The 20,404-nt window shown below is 39.7% G+C and overlaps 1 protein-coding gene across 3 annotated transcripts in view; it reads left to right on the forward strand.

Moving 5' to 3' along the window:
* Positions 1 to 20,404, forward strand: part of EEFSEC (eukaryotic elongation factor, selenocysteine-tRNA specific) — a 133,004-nt gene that overhangs the window by 70,687 nt on the left and 41,913 nt on the right. For all 3 annotated transcript variants that reach the window (XR_004242339.1, XM_032120745.1, XM_032120746.1), the window contains one exon: positions 10,397 to 10,553. Coding sequence is in view for 2 of the 3 variants with exons in the window: in XM_032120745.1 (XP_031976636.1) it covers positions 10,397 to 10,553 (157 nt within the window). In the remaining variant the exon portion in view is untranslated. The remainder of the gene's footprint in view (positions 1 to 10,396; positions 10,554 to 20,404) is intronic.

The following is a 20,404-nucleotide window of genomic DNA, read 5'->3' on the forward strand; positions in this document are numbered from 1 at the left end:
ACAGTCTTCAAGTAGTACATTTTACATGAAATCTTATGCCTAAGCTTCCTGTTTTTTCTCATCTGCTGAAGTAATGGAAATGTTCTACAAAAATTCAAGTACCCTGTCATTGCATTTTTTACTGCTCACTTTTTCCTTTTGGTATCTTACTTCTCTAATGCCAAGATGGAGTGGAGCACTGGGAGAGAAAGAATCAAACTTGACTACTGTTGTTCTTCAAAATCTTTGTGTATGCCTGTGTGTAGTGCATCCTTGCTTATTTATCCACTGATTTTTTGGGGGAAGGAGGATAAAGGGGAATATGTATTACTGTGGTCTATGACAAATTAGTATACAAGAAGTTAGTGTTGTCTGAGGTGCTGGGATTGCATATTGGTTATGAAAAAGTTGTGTGATTCTACTGCAGTAATGGTTTTTATCTGGTATTATATAATTTGATATTTTTGAGCTGTTATGGAAATGTGTGAATGCTCCCTCTTGCTTTAGACTGGTTTGTTGTTTTGGTTTTTTTTATGTTAAAGTAAGTATGGTAAGTTTTAAGGAAAATCAAAATACGCTATTCCATCAGAACTAAGAGGGCAGTGGCAGAGGTTTGTATTTGCTTAACTTGATGGTTTCAAAAACAATATGAAATACTAGTCCAGCTTTCCTCTTGCAGAGAGGACTTGAGAGAGGGGAGAAGTTCAGTGGGAGGAAGTTTCTGTCAAGAGCATCTTTCTGGTGTGGTTATGTGGAGACAGAGACTGTCGCCCTCTGGATGCTTTATTTTTGCAAACCCTTGGCTGCCTGACAAATGTGCTTTCAATAGGAAAAAGCTAGGCTGGCAACAAGTGGCTTGTACTGATAAAAAGGTAAAAGAGAGTGTTGTTGTGAACTCCAGTGTGGCTCTAAGGAGTGTGATGTGGGATTCTTGGTAAAAAAGGGTAAACGAGTGTGAAGGAGGTTTTGTCCCTCTGATTTGGCATTCAGTGCTGGTGGTGGGTGTGGGCTTGCTGAGCTGCAGCAGGTCAGCAGCTCCTGGAGTTGGAGACAAATGGCCAAGATTAGCGGCAACTGTTGTCCTTGGTCTTGTGCTTCGCTTCTGGAGACAAGCTGCTCACCATTCAGCTCTTCACAGTTCTGTGGGCAGAGACTTGTATTAATCCTACATCATCTCTGAAATACCTTCTTTGAATTTCACCTCTGTGCAGCATTGCAGGTTAATTCTAGTCTGACTCATGAAACAGTTACTCAGTTCCTGGGATAAATCCTTTGTATTTGTCACATTATTTGCTCTTTAGCTTCCATGAACATACAGGTTGAGTGGAGAGAGTTTCAACTAAAAGGTGAACCCTAGGAGTGCATCATGCTTTCCTGCATGACTCAGATATTCTGCCTGTTTTGAAAATGTTTGCACAAGCAGGATTTATCTTAGGATGGTTGCCACAGGGTCCTATTGTCAAGGGTACTCGTAAATCAGTAGCTCTGTGGCAGAAACAAAAGGAGAAGGAAAACTCTGCCTTGCACAGTGTGAGCTGCACCTTCTGCACTTCAGGCTTGTGTAGTGAAAAATACACACGTGTTGGCTGGAATGGTTTCCCATTTTAAGTGTAGCAGATTGCTTGTCCTTTCTAAAGATACTTTATCTGTGTTCCTCTGACAATTAGAAGAATTTTCTCTATTTCAAAGTTTTTAATGTATCTTTCTCATTACTTGCCTTGCTGTTAGGCTTTACATGATGGTAATCATGGTGCATGGTGTCCTGGTTTTGTTAATAGCCACTCTGTTCACAGGTTTTGTGGGTTTCTGGATAGTGAGTTTTCTTCTTGTACTCATTCTCTGGGGGGGCTGAGGCCATCACATAGCCAGCATGCTTAGTTTCTAGGGATGCTTATTGCTTAATAAGAGCATGTAACTAATTGTTTGGATATTGCTGTGATCTAAGTGTCCCCAAGGAGAAACTCTTTGTTGCAAGAGCAAGATGTGAAAGCAGGGTAAGTTATCAAGATCTTTATCAGTGCATCTCTTTTGAAGCCTGAATGGAGGAGAGAAAGCTTATCTTTCAGCATCTTTAAAAAGTGTTGGGTTTTTTTCTTCTTCTTACAGCAGGATAGGAAGAGCTTTGTCAGAGCAAGTGCATTACCTGAGTGGTCAAAGGGAAGGTCTTTGTCTCCATCACTTCGCAGATCTTTCTGGCCTTTCAGAAGAAGGATGGGATATTGTGGAGACGAGTACCAGTCAGCATCTGCAGGAACTGTGACAAAATGGTATTAAATTTGTTGATGACCAGCAATGACCCAGATTGTCCCTTGGGGACCTAGACATTTTCAAAAGCAGCAGTTTTGAAAATGGTGGGTTTTTAAAAACTATGAGCCATATTTTTTCTTTTAATTCCTTATGGCTTTTTATGAGTAGAAACAGCAACATTTAGTTACTGAGCACATGCCAAGTTTGTAGTAGCTCAGCCACAAACTTAACCAGACTGCTGAAGGAGGGTGCATAGGAGGAAAAATGGACTTGCCCATGAGTGAATAGGAACATTTGACGTGATTAATTTAAGGGATGTGACCAGTTCTGTGGACATTACCTTTGCTTGAGGAGGCAGTAGGTTAATGTGGGAGTACCAGAGTATTGCTGTCTGGAAACATTCCTCGGTGGTGGATCATGCATAAGCAACACCAGTATTTTTTTCACTGAATCCTTTCCACATACCTGTAATACTAGAATTTGTTTCACAGAGTTGTACCTATAGACTGTTTTTAAAACATGTGCGACAGAAAATACTGTTCCTTGAATTTTCTTTTGCGTGGTTGCATGGTGCTGCTATGAATGAAGAGAATTAAATTTTACCTTCTTGGATAGTTAGATTCTTCCATCAAACGTATTTCTAGGTAAAGGATGTTTCGTTGCCTTACTGGAGCTAATGTTGCATCTGTTATTTTCTTATAGTGACAGTGTAGTGCCAGGGGCATAGCAAGTAAAACCCTGCATCAGCCAGGTAATGATGCTTTCTGGGTGACTGAGGTGGGCTGTGCAGGCTGATAGGGGCACAAAGTGAGTAACAAGGCCAGACTGTGAAATCTGATTGAGTGCTGCCTGCAGGCACAAGCAGTGGCCTGGGCTGTCTGCAGAACCCTCTGTGACTCTAGCTGGGAGAAGTGGTGGATGTCACTCCATCATCTACTATAAACATGCAGACGCCACAATTAATATTTTTCCTGCTTTGAAGTCTGAACATGAGTTTGTTTGGTTCTGCTTGGCTGCTGATGGTATGCTAAATACAGTAATAATACAGAGATTAAGGCAATCAGGTGAATAAAAGTGCACAGCACATTCACTAGTTCAAATGCACTGCTAAATAGGAATATAAAAGATGCATTTATTTATTGCCTCTTGTTTCGTTTTTGAGTAAAAGAGTTTGAGAAGCTTGGTGGGAGAAGGGGGAAGGGAGGGCTTACTGCCCATTAAACAGAAATACCATTTCTGCTAAACACTGCTGAGAAAAGGATGGTGATGTTTCCTGATATAGCCTAACTCAGCACATGGATTAACACAGTACAATAAATTTGTCATAAAAGTGAACCAGGTAAGTTGCAGAATCTGTTTTCTTACCCATAGGAAAAAAAATGGTTTTTTTCACTCATCAGCAAAAGAATGGCTGGCTCCATGTGACTGGGTAGTAGAATTTTGCAAGGTTTGAGTAACACCTATGGTTATTATTTATATTATTAAATTTAAAATGCAGACATGCTTTTGAGTCTTGCAAGTGTGTGGACAGCTGGTCTTGATTTTTCTGAGGTTGTGTAAGAGTCACCTGTGGGGGAATCAGTTTGTCAGCAAGGCAACCAATACACCATTTTATTTATTGGATACAAAAATAAATTAAGAATGTTACGTAGGTTGCAAAATCAAGAACTTGAAAGTTAGGAAATACCAGATTTACAGTTGCCTATGCAACATTAATTCTGTTCCCCTGTGCCTCTACCCTGTGCACTTAATAAGGCAAGGTTCCTCTGAAATTTTTTTGGATGTGGTCATGTAAAGACTATATCATGGGGCATATCAAAGAGGAACAGGGATAAGGTTGTATGGACATCTGGCATTTCTTAAGTGCCCAATTCTGCAACTTACATTTATATAAAACCTAAGTTATTTAATTTCCTAGGTATTTTTAAAGTAAAAAGATAAAGTAAAACTAAACTTCCGTATTACTGAAGCATGGCCATGCCTTTGCTGTACACCTTCACTGGGGCTGGAATTGCAAATATCTGACTGTGTAGCAGAGGCTTCTGTTCCTTGATAGCACAAACCTTGTTAGCCAAATGGCAGAAGGAAGCTGTTACCCAATAGAGGTAGCAGATCCAACACTGGAGTTAGAGATCCTTAGGGGAGGGGACAGACTCAGGATATTTGTATGTCTATGCTGTGTCATGAGAGGGGAATGCAAATCTGTCAAGAGCCAGCTATCTCCCTTCCTCAGCATCAGTTGCTTCAGGCAGCTCTTTCCAGGCCTGTCCTGTCCTTGTTGCCTGCTTAATTTCCAGTATGGATTTTGTAAGCCTCTGCTCTTTGTTCCCCCTGCCCTCCTCAATCTATTTGTGGGCTGTTTCCTTTAGAAAGAAATTTAACTTACTGTCACTATACCTGCCCTCCTGCTACGTGCCAGGTCTATGCAATATTCCAAATGAGACTTGCCATGTCCTACTGATGTATCCTTTTGGATGTTTAGGATCTAAGAACCTGAAATCACCACAGTTAAAATACTTGAAAATAGTTAAGAAATTGCCTGTATGTTTTTAAGTCATGGAGGTACCACCAGAGTCCTCCTGGCTGCTCAGAACCTCCTCCAGGAAGAGGAGCCCTCTTCAGCTTGGCAGTCCTCTCTGTGTCGTGCTTACAAATGCAGGTCAAGACCTGTACATTCCATCTTGTCTACAGAACAGCCCGTTTCTTGTTTTTTTTCTTGGATAGTAAACATCACAGGGTTTTTAATCTGTGTAGAAAGCCAAGGCTGGCTGATCTGGAGATGGATGGTGTAGGATGTAGTAACACTCTTGAGCCTCCTCTTTTCCATATCGTTGATGTTGCCTTTCCCACATAACGGGAATGCAGCATAGATTAATAAAAAATGAAATCATGACACGAACCAGTTTCTTCTTACTTGGTAAAACTAATGTGTTCATTCAGACCATGTCAGGAATTCAGTGCCTGTGTTTGTTTTGGGATTCAACCCTTCTAAGCTTTAAATAGAGGTGAAGGAAACTTGGACTGTAAAGGTGCATAATGAATGAATAGTGCCCTGTTGGTACCCTGTATGTGCCTGGAGAATGTTGTTGGGCAGGTATGGAGCTTTTAGAACCTGAAGCAGTCTGGTTGTGCGCCTCTCGCTCATTGTCCTGACTCAGTACTCATCACTCCTTTTTTTTTGCTGCCAGGCAAGGTTTTACCAGGCTCTAGTGGCGGCACAATGCTCAGCAAAGAGAGGGGGATTTCATGGCTGCTTGTTAAATATTCCCAAACACGATTGTCCCTTTACTCAGAAAGGCAGAGAAAGGAAAATGTGTCTTGGATACAGGAAACATGGACTGGTGAGAGATGGGACGAACATCTGAAAACCAAGTTAATGGATATGTGGAGATGTTGATGGGATGGCTTCTATGAAAACAGCAGTAACGAGACCTGAAGCTGAAGGCTTCTAGTGCTGGAGGCAGTTGCAGAAAGAAAAGTCTTTATGCTTCCGTAAGTAAGCTCTTGAGGAAAAAAAGCTGTGGCTGACCAAATAATTCTTTCTTTGTACCAAGTTGTTCACCTAGTTCTCAGTAACCAGCTATAAACTAGGAGTCTTTGTAGAGTCAAAAAAGCTGGAAATTCAATCATTGGTGCAATTCTCTCAGTTCCTTTCTCCTTCACCCTTTTTGTGGCCTCATGTACCATCATTTTCTCAACGTATGAAACTTTGTTTTAAAAAAGAACTGGAATTTGCTGCCTCAAAAATATTCCCATTTCTGACACAGAAATGGAAATTGCTTGAAACTGTTTTTTAGAAATAAATGAGCTGTCACTGATCATGATGAAGATGTCTCGAGTGTACTTTTTCTGAGGTACAAAAAAGTAATAAAAATGCTTTGTATTCTCTGTGTTAGTCATGGGTTCTTTTTGTTCCTTTTTCCTCTCCTGTTGTTTTTCTGCTTTAGTTTCAATGAACCATTTATCAGTTTGCTGAGAATAATAATCCTTAGGCTTTTAAAAAATGTTTCTTTTTACACTCATAATTTTTATTAAATCAGAAAAGGTTATTGCTTCTCTTTCTCTGTATATTTTCTAGTATTTAATATTCAGTGCTTTTACTTTCTCTGTCTTATACCTTTCCTTATTTCCCTCTCATACTGGTACCACTTGTGTATTTCTGTTCTGATCCACTTTTTCGTTCTCCTACAGATACATTAAGAGATGAGAGTTACTTGCTCTCAAAATGTGTGTGATGGATTGTTTGAGAGGGTGTTCAGATGACAGTCATTTCTAAATTATTGTAAAAAGGAGGACCTTTAACAGGCTGGACAGTGTAACTTGCTATCCTGCTCCAGGGGGAATCCCGGAGTTGTTTTTCCTTGGAATTAATACTATGGTTTGCACTGAATTCTAGCACATAACATGAACTGTGGTTTTGCAAACAGTCTAAGGCAGAGTAAGTACTCCTGAGATGGGGAGTGCGAGTTGGTTATTTTTTTATGTGAACTTCTCGGTTTTAGCACAAGGGTTATGTGCCAGAGATGCACATACTTCACCTGTGGTTATAAAGCACTGTTTACTTTTTTTGTGCAAACACAAAAGCCAACTGGGAAGGGATATTTCATAAACTCAGTGCTATTGTGTCCTCTGGTCTAAGCCATAAAACAAGAGTAACAGAGACGTTCCCTTTGAACTTGAAATCCCTTTCTAAGCTGCTGATCTAACCTGAGTGAGAGGGGGAGACTATACCAGCCAGAAAATTTCTCTTCTGGGTATTTTTCCCTTCCCGCCCCTTTTCTTTTTCTAAAGTCCTTAAGTGAGTTTGATGCTGCACCTCTGCCCATAAATTTAAAAAAATATTATCATAATGTAGGTCAGTGAACTGAAACGCCACTGTACACCATGGGGGATTAAAGTCAGAGAGGCAGCCCTCTCCCACTCCTACTAGGTCATATGACAATATAAACAAGAAATGCAAGGAGCCTTCAGCTTTTTCTTGCCCTAATCCTTTGTTTATGCAGCACTTAAACTGACTTTTGGGGTCGTCTCTGTCTGGCATTAAAGCCCTAAAGCTTTTTGAAGTTTCCCTGAAGTTAATAAAATTAGTCTGCCCTCATTGCTAGGCCCCTTGCTGCTGCTTCAGAGCAGACTGCGTATCCCTTACTGTCTTTGTGGCATTTGGCTTTGTAAGTTCATAATATTTTATACTGAAAAAAAGTGTTTGAGAGAAAAGCAGAAAGCTCTCCCAAAAGGCTGTTCAGCTAATAGGCAAAGTGATTGCCATTGTAGATGTTCTGAGAACTCAAAGGGGATTAACTTAAAATCCCACGATTGGAGGTAAATTGCTGGTAAAGTAATTGGAAGTGTTGAGTTTCAGTTAGAGAGAGCAACATGTATTTCTCTGCCTTTTTACAAAGCACAACTAAACCAAAAATTTAATTTTTCTTTTATTTTTTTTCCTAATGTAATCTTAAAGTTCAGAAAATGAGCTTTCCTTCATAGCAATTCTCTGCTACACTCATTTATTTTAATGCAGAGACTGATCCAGTTATCTTAGTTCCTGTTAGGACAGGCATTCTCTAGTTATTTTGTCTTTGTCAGGGATAAATTGATGGTAGGCTCACCGGAGGGCATGGATGGCACAGGATGGGGTGTGTAGTATTTAGTGTGTGAGACTGAGACCTTCGGTCATAAAGATTTTATTCCAAATAGCCAGTCAGGCAAGTCACTGATCACTTACTATCTCAGCACCACTAAAGTGGTTTTGTTTCTAATGGCCTGTAGAGATGCCCAAGGAATCATGGTGATACCTACAGAACGTATTGATTGGTTAAAGGAGGGATTTTTTTTTTTAAGGAGTTGACCATTAGAGTGAAAAGAACAGTGCATCTGGAGCCCTTGGTTACTCTGCTATACTGAATGTACAAGAGCAAGACCCTAAAAAGCACCTTTCTTTATAAAAGATGAGGGTTTTTTAATTCAAAGGTTTTAAGTGAGTGTGGCATAGCTAAATGGTGATAGATTTTGTTTCTGTTCTAATAATCAGTTAAAGGTTATCATTGCTGGTTTACTCTAAGGTACATGATGCCTGTAACACTTGTTCACAGAAATCACTGGGGTTTTTTCTGTCAACCTTGCTGGGGAGGCTCTAAACTGAACCATGCTAGCCTAGTATGATTGCTCACCCTGTAATTCCATTTTTAATTAAGTTAACTATAACTTTGAAGTGCTCTTGGAAAAATAAAAGATGTTTGTGTGGCCTTTAAAGTTGGCTTCCTGTGCCATTTGAGGGATAACTGCAAAAATAATAGATATATTGGAGATCTTCCCTGGAGCATATGGTACTGTCTGTATTTCAAGCATGGGGGGAAGAAACATGTAGCCAGCAGTGGAACAAGAGGGATGAACAGTTTTGAAATTCTTGCTTTAGGAATAAAAGATTTATAGGATGAAGTAACACTTGAATTTCTCCAGCTACTGCAACTGGAAAAAATGTAGGTTTTGAGAATGTAAGTGCTTCTTCAGGTTGGAATTAACAGCTTCTTTTTCTTCTAGTCTTCTGTTTCAGACCCAAAGAAAGGTGAGTGTGCCTGAAAGCTTCTGCCCCCTCTACCACCACCTATTATCAGGGGCTCTAGGAAGAGATACTATTCAGTTTTACATTTCAGCCAAGATGTTGCTATACTGCCATCAGTGGTTCACAAGCTATTTTGAAGCAGTGGGAGAGGTCAAACACAACAAAAAGCCAGAAATGTGTCATTTTGGGGAGAGATGAGGAGTGGATGTTCGAGTAGTGAATGTTGTTGAGGCATCTGAGTGTTTCTGCCTACAGCCTTGGCTGCACCCAGAGCAGAGCTGCTTGTCCTGCTGTCATGTCCATGTGACAAAAGCAAGAAGGGCTGTAGATATTTCTCATCCTGCATCTGGTCAGGACAGGGAGAGGTCCTGCCAGTGCTCTCTAATACTGCACAGCCCTTTCAAGGCTGTTTATAGCTGAGCAAGGAAGCTCTGTTTAAAATAAAACAAAAATGAAATTTCTGATGCTAGATTTACTACCATACTGAGATTGGCATTAAAGTAGAGGCATATATGTGTAACAAAACAATAACAGTCCTAGGGATTTGAGTCTCTGTATGCATTATAGTTTATGGAGGAGGCTTCAGGGGAGGACAGTTGCTTAATAAACCAGCAATACTTTGAGTCATCAATATTTTGAGTGCATTTAAACTGGAGGAAAGGAAGTGTTCAAAACTGGTTGTAATTCTTTACTGTTCTAAGTCACTTTGGTCTTTAAAACCCTTAGGTGTAGCTAAAAAAGGTTCCCAAGATATGAAGAGGAGCTGCAACTTTTACCACAAAAAATAATCTTGGAAAGATTTCAGTAATATCCCCATATTTATTCTGATAAATAAATGTTCTTTCCGCGTCTACAAGGTAGAGTAACTCCAGGCGTCGGGTATACAAGGATATTCACACCTACAGGATTAGGCTCACTTGACTGCACCTTATACTTTGTAATGCCTAAGGGAGGGTTGTTTATCTTGCCTTACCCACCAACCTCACTGCCTCTTGTTCCTGATAGCTTAATTAAGAATTCAACTTGGAATGGTTCTTCCCACTGGGTTACAAACCTTGAAATTAAAATTGGATATAATGGTCATAAGGCTCTTGGTTTAACAAATCAGTATGTATGTAAAGGTGAATATTTAAAAGGCTCTATTTAGAAACACTGTCATTCTTTGAAAGTGTAGCTGTTGGAGTGCAGGTCTGGAGCTAAGAGAAAGAATGTTTAGGTTGGTGATAATGTACTTAGCTGTAGAATAAATAATGAAATAAACTTTTTTGTGAGCATAGGTACTTAAGTGACTTTCATGGAAAGGTTTCAAAGCAGAAAAAAGATTTTAATTAACTGATCTTTACAGCATGTTCTGATGCAGGTTTTATTCTTCCTATGTTTTGGTAAGGGAGGTAGAAGCAGAAATAGCTTAAGTCATAAAGTCTTCTATGATTTTAGACACAAATTGCCTTAAACTCAGCAGTTTAGATGACTCATCTAGAGTTTTGCTCATTTGGGGATAAATGGTTTGTCAGAGGCAGAGTGATAGAAGTTGCCAAACTTAGCATGTATCATGGATAATGTCTTGTCACTTTAGATTGTAAACTTATAAATCCTTTTTTTTTTTTGCAGGTGATGGATGATTACAGTGTGATTGGTCGTTCGTTGTTTAAAAAGGAAACAAACATCCAAATTTTTGTGGGTCTGAAAGTGAAACTGTCTACAGGAGAAGATGGAATAATAGACGGTGGTTTTGGACAAAGTGGTAAATTTAAAATCCGAATTCCAGGTAGGTGCTTAGCAGCTAACAAATACTAATCTGTGTCAAGTGTAGAGGATGTTTCCATATTGCAAGGTAAAGTGCTACCAGTAATCTCCTGAAGTTTTGAAATCGGCTCATACCCAGTTGGAGCACTGATCTGGTGGGGACTGTACCTCTTCTAATTACGTGATGGAGGCTGTGACTTAGTGTGAGACCGAATGGCCTGAAGCCACATCCCCTGTGTCAACAAACTCAGGTCTCAAAATGACTTCTTGTTAAGTGGCAGTAACACAGAAATCATGCTGTGCCCAGAAAGGTTTGTGGTAATCTCTCCTCTCCTAATGTATGTGAACAAGTAAAAGAAAGCAAACCTGCAATCATTTTTACCTGTAGCTACTTATTAAATATAGTATATTGGATGCAAGTTCCTTAAATTGGCTGTTCTGCATGTTATTACCTAACTTGCCTTCAAGCAAGAACTGCTTGATAAATGGGTTTTTGGACATCTTGAGAGTTTTTCATTGTTCGTGTCTCCTGGTTTTATAATATTACGTACAACGGTATTTTTCATCCTTGGTGAATTACAGGAAGGATTTATGCCTCTGTAGGTTAGAGCATGGGAGATGACGGGTGCTAGAGTTTGTAAGTGTCATTACTGTTTTGGTTTTTTTCTTTCTTTTAAGGCAGGAGAGTAGTTCTGAGCCTTTTCAAAAGGCAATAATAGGTGTTGCATTTAACACAGATTGCAGGATAAGATTTTAAAGATACGAGGCAGTATTTTTGTATTTCTCTTGTGTCTTCAGCCCATTTGTCACTAGTTAATCCCCCATCCTCTTAGGGAGATGAGAAAGATTACTTCTGTTGAACAAGTGGAGAAAAGAAATTATTATGTTCTATGACAGCAAACAATCAACATAGCAATTGATCTACAGAGAAAGGTGAAGTTTCCTGATTTCTTGCAGAAGATGGTCTATTTTCCATTTAACTTAGTGTGATGCAACTGCTCTAATTTTGACCCTCTGCAAGTTTCCTTTCTTCTTCCTATTACAAGATAAGATTTTCTGACTATATAAAATATCTCATGTGTTCTATCCTAGCTGTACTTCTAGTTTTGTCACCAAATGCTACACTTTTCAAATAGGTCTGAGAGCCTAATTAGCAAAAATACACATTTAAAGAAAAGATTACACCAGATACATGTTTGCTTTTAGTTTTCTGGTATAGAAGAGCTTGTAGGGATTCACTGAGGGTCCCTTCAGGTAGGTGATGAAATGATGCATAGATGACCTTAGAGCTGAAAATCAAGATGATGTCTTGCTTTAAAATATAATTATGTAATGTTCTTAGTAACTTTTGTCTCCTGGAGGCAAAAATTTGATGAACAAAAAGAACAGGAGGATGGCATTTACATTGCTATTTCTACGTTTTTGGATGGAGGAAATGGTTCTTCCTGGGACAGGGAGAAGCCTTATAAGGAGTCTTTGGCACCCTTGTGGATGTAAGCAGGAGCTGTAATTGTGAACCAGTAATAACATGAAGAAAGTAGTATATAGATTTAGATAATGGCATTTTGCTCTGTCTGTTGAGTTAGTGGGAAGAAATGATAGCTTTCACCAAGGTGTTCATTATCTAATCTTGGTTACACTCATCTGATGTTGAACAGCAGACCTTGAAAACAGAGGACCCTTTATGGTTTGTTCTTTCAATGAGAAGGATATGTAGCAGAATGCTAGAATTTAATACCTCTCTAAGGTAGGCAGAATAATACAACTTAGTTTGCTTTGCTTTAGTCTGGGTCAAACTTGGGTACTCTTGTTGTCTGGAAAGAAAAGGCAATAGGTTAAATTAAGTCAGGTTAAGAGTATCAAGGAATGGGAAAGAAGCACAGGATTTGAAAGAGCCTAAAAACCTGTATCTTTAAGAGTTGCAGCGATTTGGGTGTAGGGGGAGGGCCATTGCTGTGATGCTGCTTGAGTCAACTGCAGTTCACATTCCTTTGTTAGATCAGTGTTGCTTTTTTAATGTGTCTGCATCCTGTTTGTGGGTTGGGGTTTTTTTTTTAATTTAACTGGTCAGACTTTTCTCTCCCTTACCCCCAACCTATGCTTCATCCTTGCCTCCTCTCATACAGTCTCTTACAGATTTTTTTGCAAAGAGCTTTTTAAAAATTTTTCTGAAGTAATTTTTCTGTGATTCCTTTGGAAATGTATCAGAGTGGGAGGGAAGGGAAGGAAATGTCCAGGTTAAAAACTGCCTTGTACTGCCTCAGCCTGGCATTCAATCAGTCCTCTCATATTTAAAACCAGTCTTGAACTCTGGAACTGAGTTAGCTTGCTCAGCCAGTTGACCTGATGATAGCTGATGGCTGGTTTTAGAAACAAACCTCTCCATAGCAGTAAAAATTAAGTAGATGTGTCAGAGATTTGTGTCCTGACTACTAAAGGTAATGACAGACCATGGCACGCCTTAGGGTGTTGCATGGTCCCACTGGTGCCAACAGCACCCACTCGCACGAGCAAGTGTTGGGCTCCCCTGGTGTTGTTCCAGACTCACTTGGAAGTGGCTTGTGTTTGCTTACAGATCAGCCTGGGAGCATTGTCTTATGTCATCTGTGGGCTGTAACTTGGCAGACCACAACTGGGAATGGCAGAACGTGGATCTGTTTCTTATTCTGGCACTGCTTGTGTGCAGCAATAAGGCAGATACTTCTCTCTGCTCTTCTGCTCTGTGAAATGGGGATAATTACTATCCATTCTGGAAAAAAACCCAAAATAATGAAATTCCTGATTTAGATTTGTTCCAGGCTTAGAGCATTAATATTTATTGAAAAGATGTAATTATCTTTCTTTAGATTACAAAAAACAAATCTAGAGTACAGCATGCAATTGGAAGTTCCTCAGTCGCTGAGAGATGTCAGTAGTTTGGAAGAAATTCAGGGAAGAGCAGCAAGAATGCTGGAGAGGCTGAAGGGATTGATTTATGAGGGAAAGAAGATGAAAAGAAATGCATGAAACTTGGTTAAATGATGTCTGAGCAGGAGATATGATTATCTGCAAGTATTTGAAGAACATAACAGAGAAGAATCCCTTAGGGTGGTCCAAGGAGGTGGAAGCAAAGCTTAATAACATGAAATAAAGCAAAATGTAACTTGGCTCTTGAGAGATGTTACTTAGCAGAGATGTCATGCACTGCCATATCATCTCTGCAGAGGAGGATGATGAATTGCAGTTTGACAATACTCATGTGTCGTTTGCCTGGATGTTTGCTCATGCAGGGTAAAATGGGCAGGCAGCAGGGTGGTGGGTGAAAGTAGGATTTATTTTTGATCTCACTTCTGGTTTTGTGTCCAGGCATGCTTTTATTGCTTGAATGACAAGGTACAACCTACTTTCTAGAATGTTTGCACCATCATCTGAAAGAAAAAAGCCAGTATTTGCTGGCAGATCTGCTGTTCTGTAGGGCTCCGTTGTGGAGCTGTTTGTGCTTTAACTGAGGGCAAAGTTTCAAGGCCTGTTAATTGACAGGATGACGCTTCCTTTCCAGACTGGTTGCATGATCAAATGCATAAGAAGGGGGACATAATCTCTAAACTCACAAGAGAGTTTTGCTTAGTTTAACAAGGTGCTTAAAAAGCAAACAGGATTTGAAAGGCAATTTAAACTACACTGCTTTTAAAGTTATTCTTTGTGTGGATGAGGGAGCGAGCTACTGATGGGGCACTGCTTGCTGAGGTGGGTGATATGTGGCAGCTGTTTTAGTTGTAAATGGAAGACTGTATAGGGTAAATGAGTGAAAAGTATTGTTCAAGAACAAGTTTGGGGAGACAGGGACTGTATGTTTAAGCGTCTTATTCTAAAGAAGATAAAAGCTAACAATGACAGTCTTTGGAAAATGCTTATTTCAACATACCTTGCACCAAGGAATGTTGTGCCAGCTGATAAGAAATTTAGAGGAAAGTTCAGCAAATCATTTTGAGTAACCTAGTGCTAATTGTGGATTTTATTTAACTGTCTCTCACCCAAGAACTGACCCTGTAAAACTCTTCTTGGTTTGCAAAATCATGATCTGTTGATGTGTGTCTTGACATCTTCTAAGAGATTGACTTTCAATATGCCCATTTCTTTGGTTTTGGCTCATTGCATCTGTCTTGTGCTTGATTATTGTAAAACTTAGCAACTTTTTAAATTTAATTGGAGCATGTGTGATATCTCAGGCGTGGTTCACTTTCTTTTCTGTCTAATTGCTAGTGAAGTGTTCATCCTTTCTGAGGCACTGCAATGTGTTCGATTGCCATTCTCCTCTTTTTAACTAAAAATTGCTATACATGACTTAGTTAAGAGCTACCTTATTTCTTAATGTGAAAGAAGCAGTGCATATCTAACACTCCTTAGAGCTGAACACATTTCTGAATTGAGGAAATTTAAATGTAATAAAAGACACTTTTCATAAGAGATACAAATGAGAATATTGGAGTACAAGCTTTGTGGCTTTGCTGTTCTTTTTAGCCATACAGGATAACAGGAGTTTTAAGTTTCTTATAACAGGTGAAGACAAACTGGTTTATGACTTTGTCTTTTGTTCAGTAACTTTTTGCCTTGCACTTGAGAGAACAAGTCCATTTCAGTGTTTCCACTGCTTGTCATGGTAAGAGGGATTGAATGTGCCATAAAAGTCTGTTCTGAAGTACCAGCACAGATGTGCTCCCTAACCCAGGACACAGCACTTCTGGGATCCAGCTGTGTTGGTATAACATGACATAGAGGGATAGAGGGGTCAGAATTAAGCAAAGTGCCTTGTTCTTGAGAATTCCTTGTATTCTTATGTGTGGAATCAAGGGTAGAAATGCAGAATATGTTTCCCTTTCAGCATATTGTGGATTTGGTGCATCTTTGGTGGTTTTTTATTTTGCCACTTTTTTCATTGGATGAGATCCCACACTGGCTTGCAAAGTACTTAATGACATTGTGGGAGAGCTGTGATGTAAGAGCTGTACGTGAACAGCACTACTTTGCATAATTTCAATTCCAGTTAAAACTGAGGGTTTAAAAGTGGGACTCAACTTTTTTTTCAGTATTTTTTAGCACTTAAGCAAGGAAGTTGACTAGAGGTTGAATAGCATGAGGGAAATTAAAGGTATATGAAGATTGAAAAATGCAACAGTAAAATAATGTGTGTATCACATTGTCTTCTGTAATCTCCTCCTTAAGACCTATCTTAATTGTATTCTTTTTTGATATTCAGGTTGTTTTTATTACTATTCAAAGTATATGTCACTTTGTTCAGGTAGGTCTCAACACCCCAACATAGCTGGCATTTGTGGAATGTTACTTTCAGGGGTTTGGGTTTTTCTTAACAACTGTAGGAGACAAACTTTAAATGGTTCACTGTAGATAAATGTCAAATTCCCAACTCTGTGATTTAGAGGGTACTCCTTACTGACATCAGCAGGAATGGGGCAGTCGAAACCTTTTCATTGCACAGAGAATAATTAAACATCCTGTCACTAAGCAGCATACCTTTTTTGTGGGAGATCTTGACATTTGGAATTCTTTGCTTGTGTTGCATTAGAATAGGATAATCTTCTCTTACGCCAAATGGAATTTAGGCACATTTAATGTCCTTGTTTTCCCAGCCTGGCTCCTGTTTTAATAAAGGAAAATAAAAAATTGTTGGCTGCAAGGGTCTGGTGGGTTGCCATCCCTGTCAGAATCAGGTGAGGCTGAGCAGGATTTCAGTCAAGAGGAGAAACAAAAGCCCAAGGGCAAAGAAATCTGTGTAGCTGTGTTTTATTTAAAAGCTGGAGATTAGCTCTGCTTGTTCTTTCACAGTCTCTTTTCCCCTACCCTCTAAACCAAACAAAACCTAAAATCCTTAAGGGGTACTTCAGGCATAAATCTCCTTCTCTCCGTTTTGTGAAAGTTGGCTGGTGTACTATGGACGGAGGCTGGGAGAGGATTGCTGCCAGGGAGGCATCACTTCCTTGTGTGATCCCCTCTTGAGCAGATTAAACTGTAGTGATGTGGAAGTCCTGGTGACCACATAGGAACTAGGAGTTTGTGCTGCATTTACAGAAAAAGGTTGGCCTGAAGGAATCGAGCCTACCTTTTGAGTAGTGACATCGTGTGAGCCCATGTTGACCTTTGAAGCTGAATAACCAGATTTATTGGCCTTTGAGTGTTCTTGTGGAATCAAAGTCAAGATTTGTGCACGTTCCTTCTGAATGAAAACAGAAGTCAAGGAAATGTTAATTTACTAACTGCCTGTCTGCCTCGTTCATGTTAGGATTGGGAGATCCTGGTCTTGTCTGCAGTGACAGAATTGCAGGAATCTCTGAACTCAGAGCTCTGAAGGGGGAATGTGTTGATAGTAAGATTGGTTTCACAGGCAGCAGGTCATTGCACACAAGAGCAGATGCTGTTCCCAGGGGAGGTTATGACTCTTTGGATTTGAAGTTTCCATTGGAGTGTGTGTCCAGCAGGTTGTTTTTCTGGGATCAAGCAGACATGGATTATGGAATTATCAGGCATCAGGTGATGTAGCAGCATTTGAGTATGTCGGCAAGAAAAGAGTCCAGCTCCTGTGTAAGCCCTTGTGTTGGGTACAGTATAGGCTACACAGTGATCCTGTGGGTCATTGAAAAGAACGAGAGGGAGCCTTTTATTTTACTGCCACCCACCCTTTCTATTCTTGTGCAAGAGGAGCTTAATGGAAGCGTCATTAGTGCAACGGAAGGAACATTGGTGGTTCTGCAGCACATGGTGCTACTGCAGCGTTTCTTCCCTACTCCACCACATCACACCAGTAACCATCACACTCCGCTCCAGGGCAGGGCTGTTGGTGGCCTTCAGGAAGAAGTACTATTGCTCTCTCACCTATCCTTCCATGGCAGTAAAGAGCAGTGTGTACTGAACTCCTTTTGCTCCCCTAAGTAGCAAAGCACCTCACACTTGCACAAGTGTGAGCTCAGCCCCAAAGCAAACTGAGCTTTGCTGCCTGTTGGGTTTGTGTTTAGTTTATTTCTGTCCTACTCTGTAGAGCGTGTTCTTCTGAGCTTACTGTTTGTATGTGGAAAGCAGTAAGGATGTAGGTGCTGCCTCCATCTATGAAGAAAATTACCTTTAAAAAACAAGGCGGTGAAGTTAAGCATTTAAAATTTCAGATACAAAAAAGAATATCTTAATTAGCTCTTCATTGTGAGATGCATTATGATACCAGCTCTAATTAAGTGATTGCATTCCCCATGCTGACACACACAAGGAAAACTTTGCTGGTTTTGGGTGGTGCTTTGTAATTGACCTGTTGCCCTGTACTGAGGGGTTTTTTTCTCCTTAGTGAGTAATCAACTGCTTTATTTTTTGCATTTCACTGGAGTCCTGCTGTAAATATGAAATTAATTATTTGTGCTATTTATGGGGAAAAAAATCCTATTAAGAAAATAAAAGAATTCCAGCAGATGGGATTTGTTTGACCATAAGGTATCTTAACTTCTACAGATTTTACCACTTGGGAAACGGAAAAAACCCACAACCCACAACCAAAAGAAACCCCACTTGGCAATCACTTGCATACATTTTTTCTTAATATTTGCTTCCAATCTCCATTGAGTCTCCCTTCACTTTGACTTTTTGCTAATGCTCTCACCTCTCTCCTGTTTGCCTCTGTTCTTTATTCATCTGCTACTGCATCCCCTGCCCGTCTTTCTTGGTCCCTGAAGTTGGATGCCAGTAACAGCTTATTTTGTCTTCAAATATTTCTACCAGCATTTTCAGGCTTCTGTAGGGATGTGCAAGGTAGAGGTGATTTTTCTGACCTGTGGATGTTCTAGTGCTGCAATATTGTGAGCTCTTGAAAGGAAGGGCTGAAGGGAAAATCCAGTCTAGCTCTGTGCCTGAGATTGCCCTCTGCAGATGGAGGCTGTTGGGAATTGAGCTGCCAAAATAGTCTGCTCCAAGTGCATTCTAATTAAGTTTCCCTTTTTGCTTCCAAGAACAGCAATTGCTCTACTAGTTACCCTGAAGTTAAGCTTCAAATCCCCGTTGCAAAATAGAAAGATGCTATAATAGCATTTGTTTATCTTAATTTGAGGATAAAATCGGGATCTGATAGTGTGGGGAGAGCTTGGGAGCCGACTGTGGGTTTTTATAAGTATTTTTGAAACTGAACAGTTGTTTCAGTTGGCAGTGACATTGGTAGTCAGCTGTCCAAAGTACTCAACGATTGTAAGCCCCCAAAGAATGATTTTCCTTTTATTAAAAAAAAAAAAAAATCTGTAAGGATTGTTTCTTTTCTTAGATAAACTCAGGTCATATATAAGATTCTCCTAAGCCACAAGAGCTAGATACATAAATTAAACAAACTGAGATTTGCACTCAGTTGCATGTTTTTAGGATCTGGGATTTCAAAAGAGGTGCACTTATCTTGAGATTTGTGGTAAAACTGAGAGCGGGAAATGCTGCTGTGTATAATAACCTTACTTCTGTGTAGAGTCTCTTGTGGTCATAAGTCTTTCCAGTTAATCCAGGCTTTGTTATTTTGGGGGAATGTAGTTATTGTGGAAAGTTGCATTCCCTGGGAGAAAATAAGCATCTTGCATATTTAGGGCTGTTACTTTGCTGAATTTTGAATAATTATAACAGCGACTGTAAGCTCTTGGAGCCCATTGCCCAGTGCAGCTCTCTGGCAGGACATGTCTGCAGTGGATATGCCCAAACAGGCAGCTCTATTTGCCTGTATTTGTTCTGTGCTTGTATTTGCCATCACATCACCATTAACTTACTTGGGCACCATTTCCAAATTATCTAATGCCTTTTGGCCCCATGCTGCTGTTATGTAAACTGCTGCTGTTGGGCTGTCGTGAGTCTTGCCTCACGTGCTTTGGAAATCCTTTGTTCAGTGGGGTTCCTTTGCTGAAGGTTACCTTTTTTGAAGAAAAAACAGGGAAAAAAATCCAACATGTGGGTGGGAGGCAAAATTAAATATTCAAAATGAGGAATTGAATGAGTTTATTTCCCCTATAAAAGCAATCCTACCCTGTTTTGCATATGTGATGGTTCCATAAACACACAGCTGCAGAATAGATCCATATTCAGGTTTTAAAATTTCTGCTGCATTTTTATTTTGGATATTTTTCACTTTAAGTGGAGGTGCCTTGCACAGTCACTACAACCCAAATATCCTGTTCCTTACAGACCAAATTCTTCATTTAATTTTGGCTTCACTGGTTTTATGCTGCTGAAGTTGCAAACAGTTTGGATTAGAACAGGGCGTGGAACAACATGATTGCTCTTACTTTCATGAAATAGTAGAGAAGTTTAATGTACCACACATCCTGCACACAAGAGCAGGATGCATGTGCTGCCTTCTGTCTGTTCTTTGTTGTTGTCCTTTTTAGGTGTTTCATTTTGCAAATTCAATACATGCTTGCTGTAATTTCAAGTGTGAATATATTTTTTTCTTGAAAAAGAATATAACTAACAGTGAGTTTTATTAAGTGTCTCTACAGTTTGGCTGAGCAACCTTAGAGCATCAAAAAATAATAATTTGGTAATACTTTGTATCTCCTAGAACAAATGGGAATATAGATATATATATATATTTAATTTTGTTCTCATATACTTGCCTTTGCAGGTTTGGGATACTTCAGTGAGTGCCTTGGAAAAAATTACAGAAGGAACAAATTACAGTTTCTTCTGAAGAGTGAAAAAACATAGATGTCGTAAAAGTTTCTGTTGGTTTACTGCTGCTCAGTTAAGCATTGTCCTTCTGGGAAGGAAGGGCCCTTTTTCTTGCTGAGGACTTAGCTGATGTCAGTACAGCTAAATGTGAGGGATTCAGAGGATCCCTGTGGATTCGGGTACATGACCAAACTGCCCAAATAT

The sequence above is a fragment of the Corvus moneduloides genome, chromosome 11 (genome assembly GCF_009650955.1).
Source record: "Corvus moneduloides isolate bCorMon1 chromosome 11, bCorMon1.pri, whole genome shotgun sequence".
NCBI lineage: Eukaryota > Metazoa > Chordata > Aves > Passeriformes > Corvidae > Corvus > Corvus moneduloides.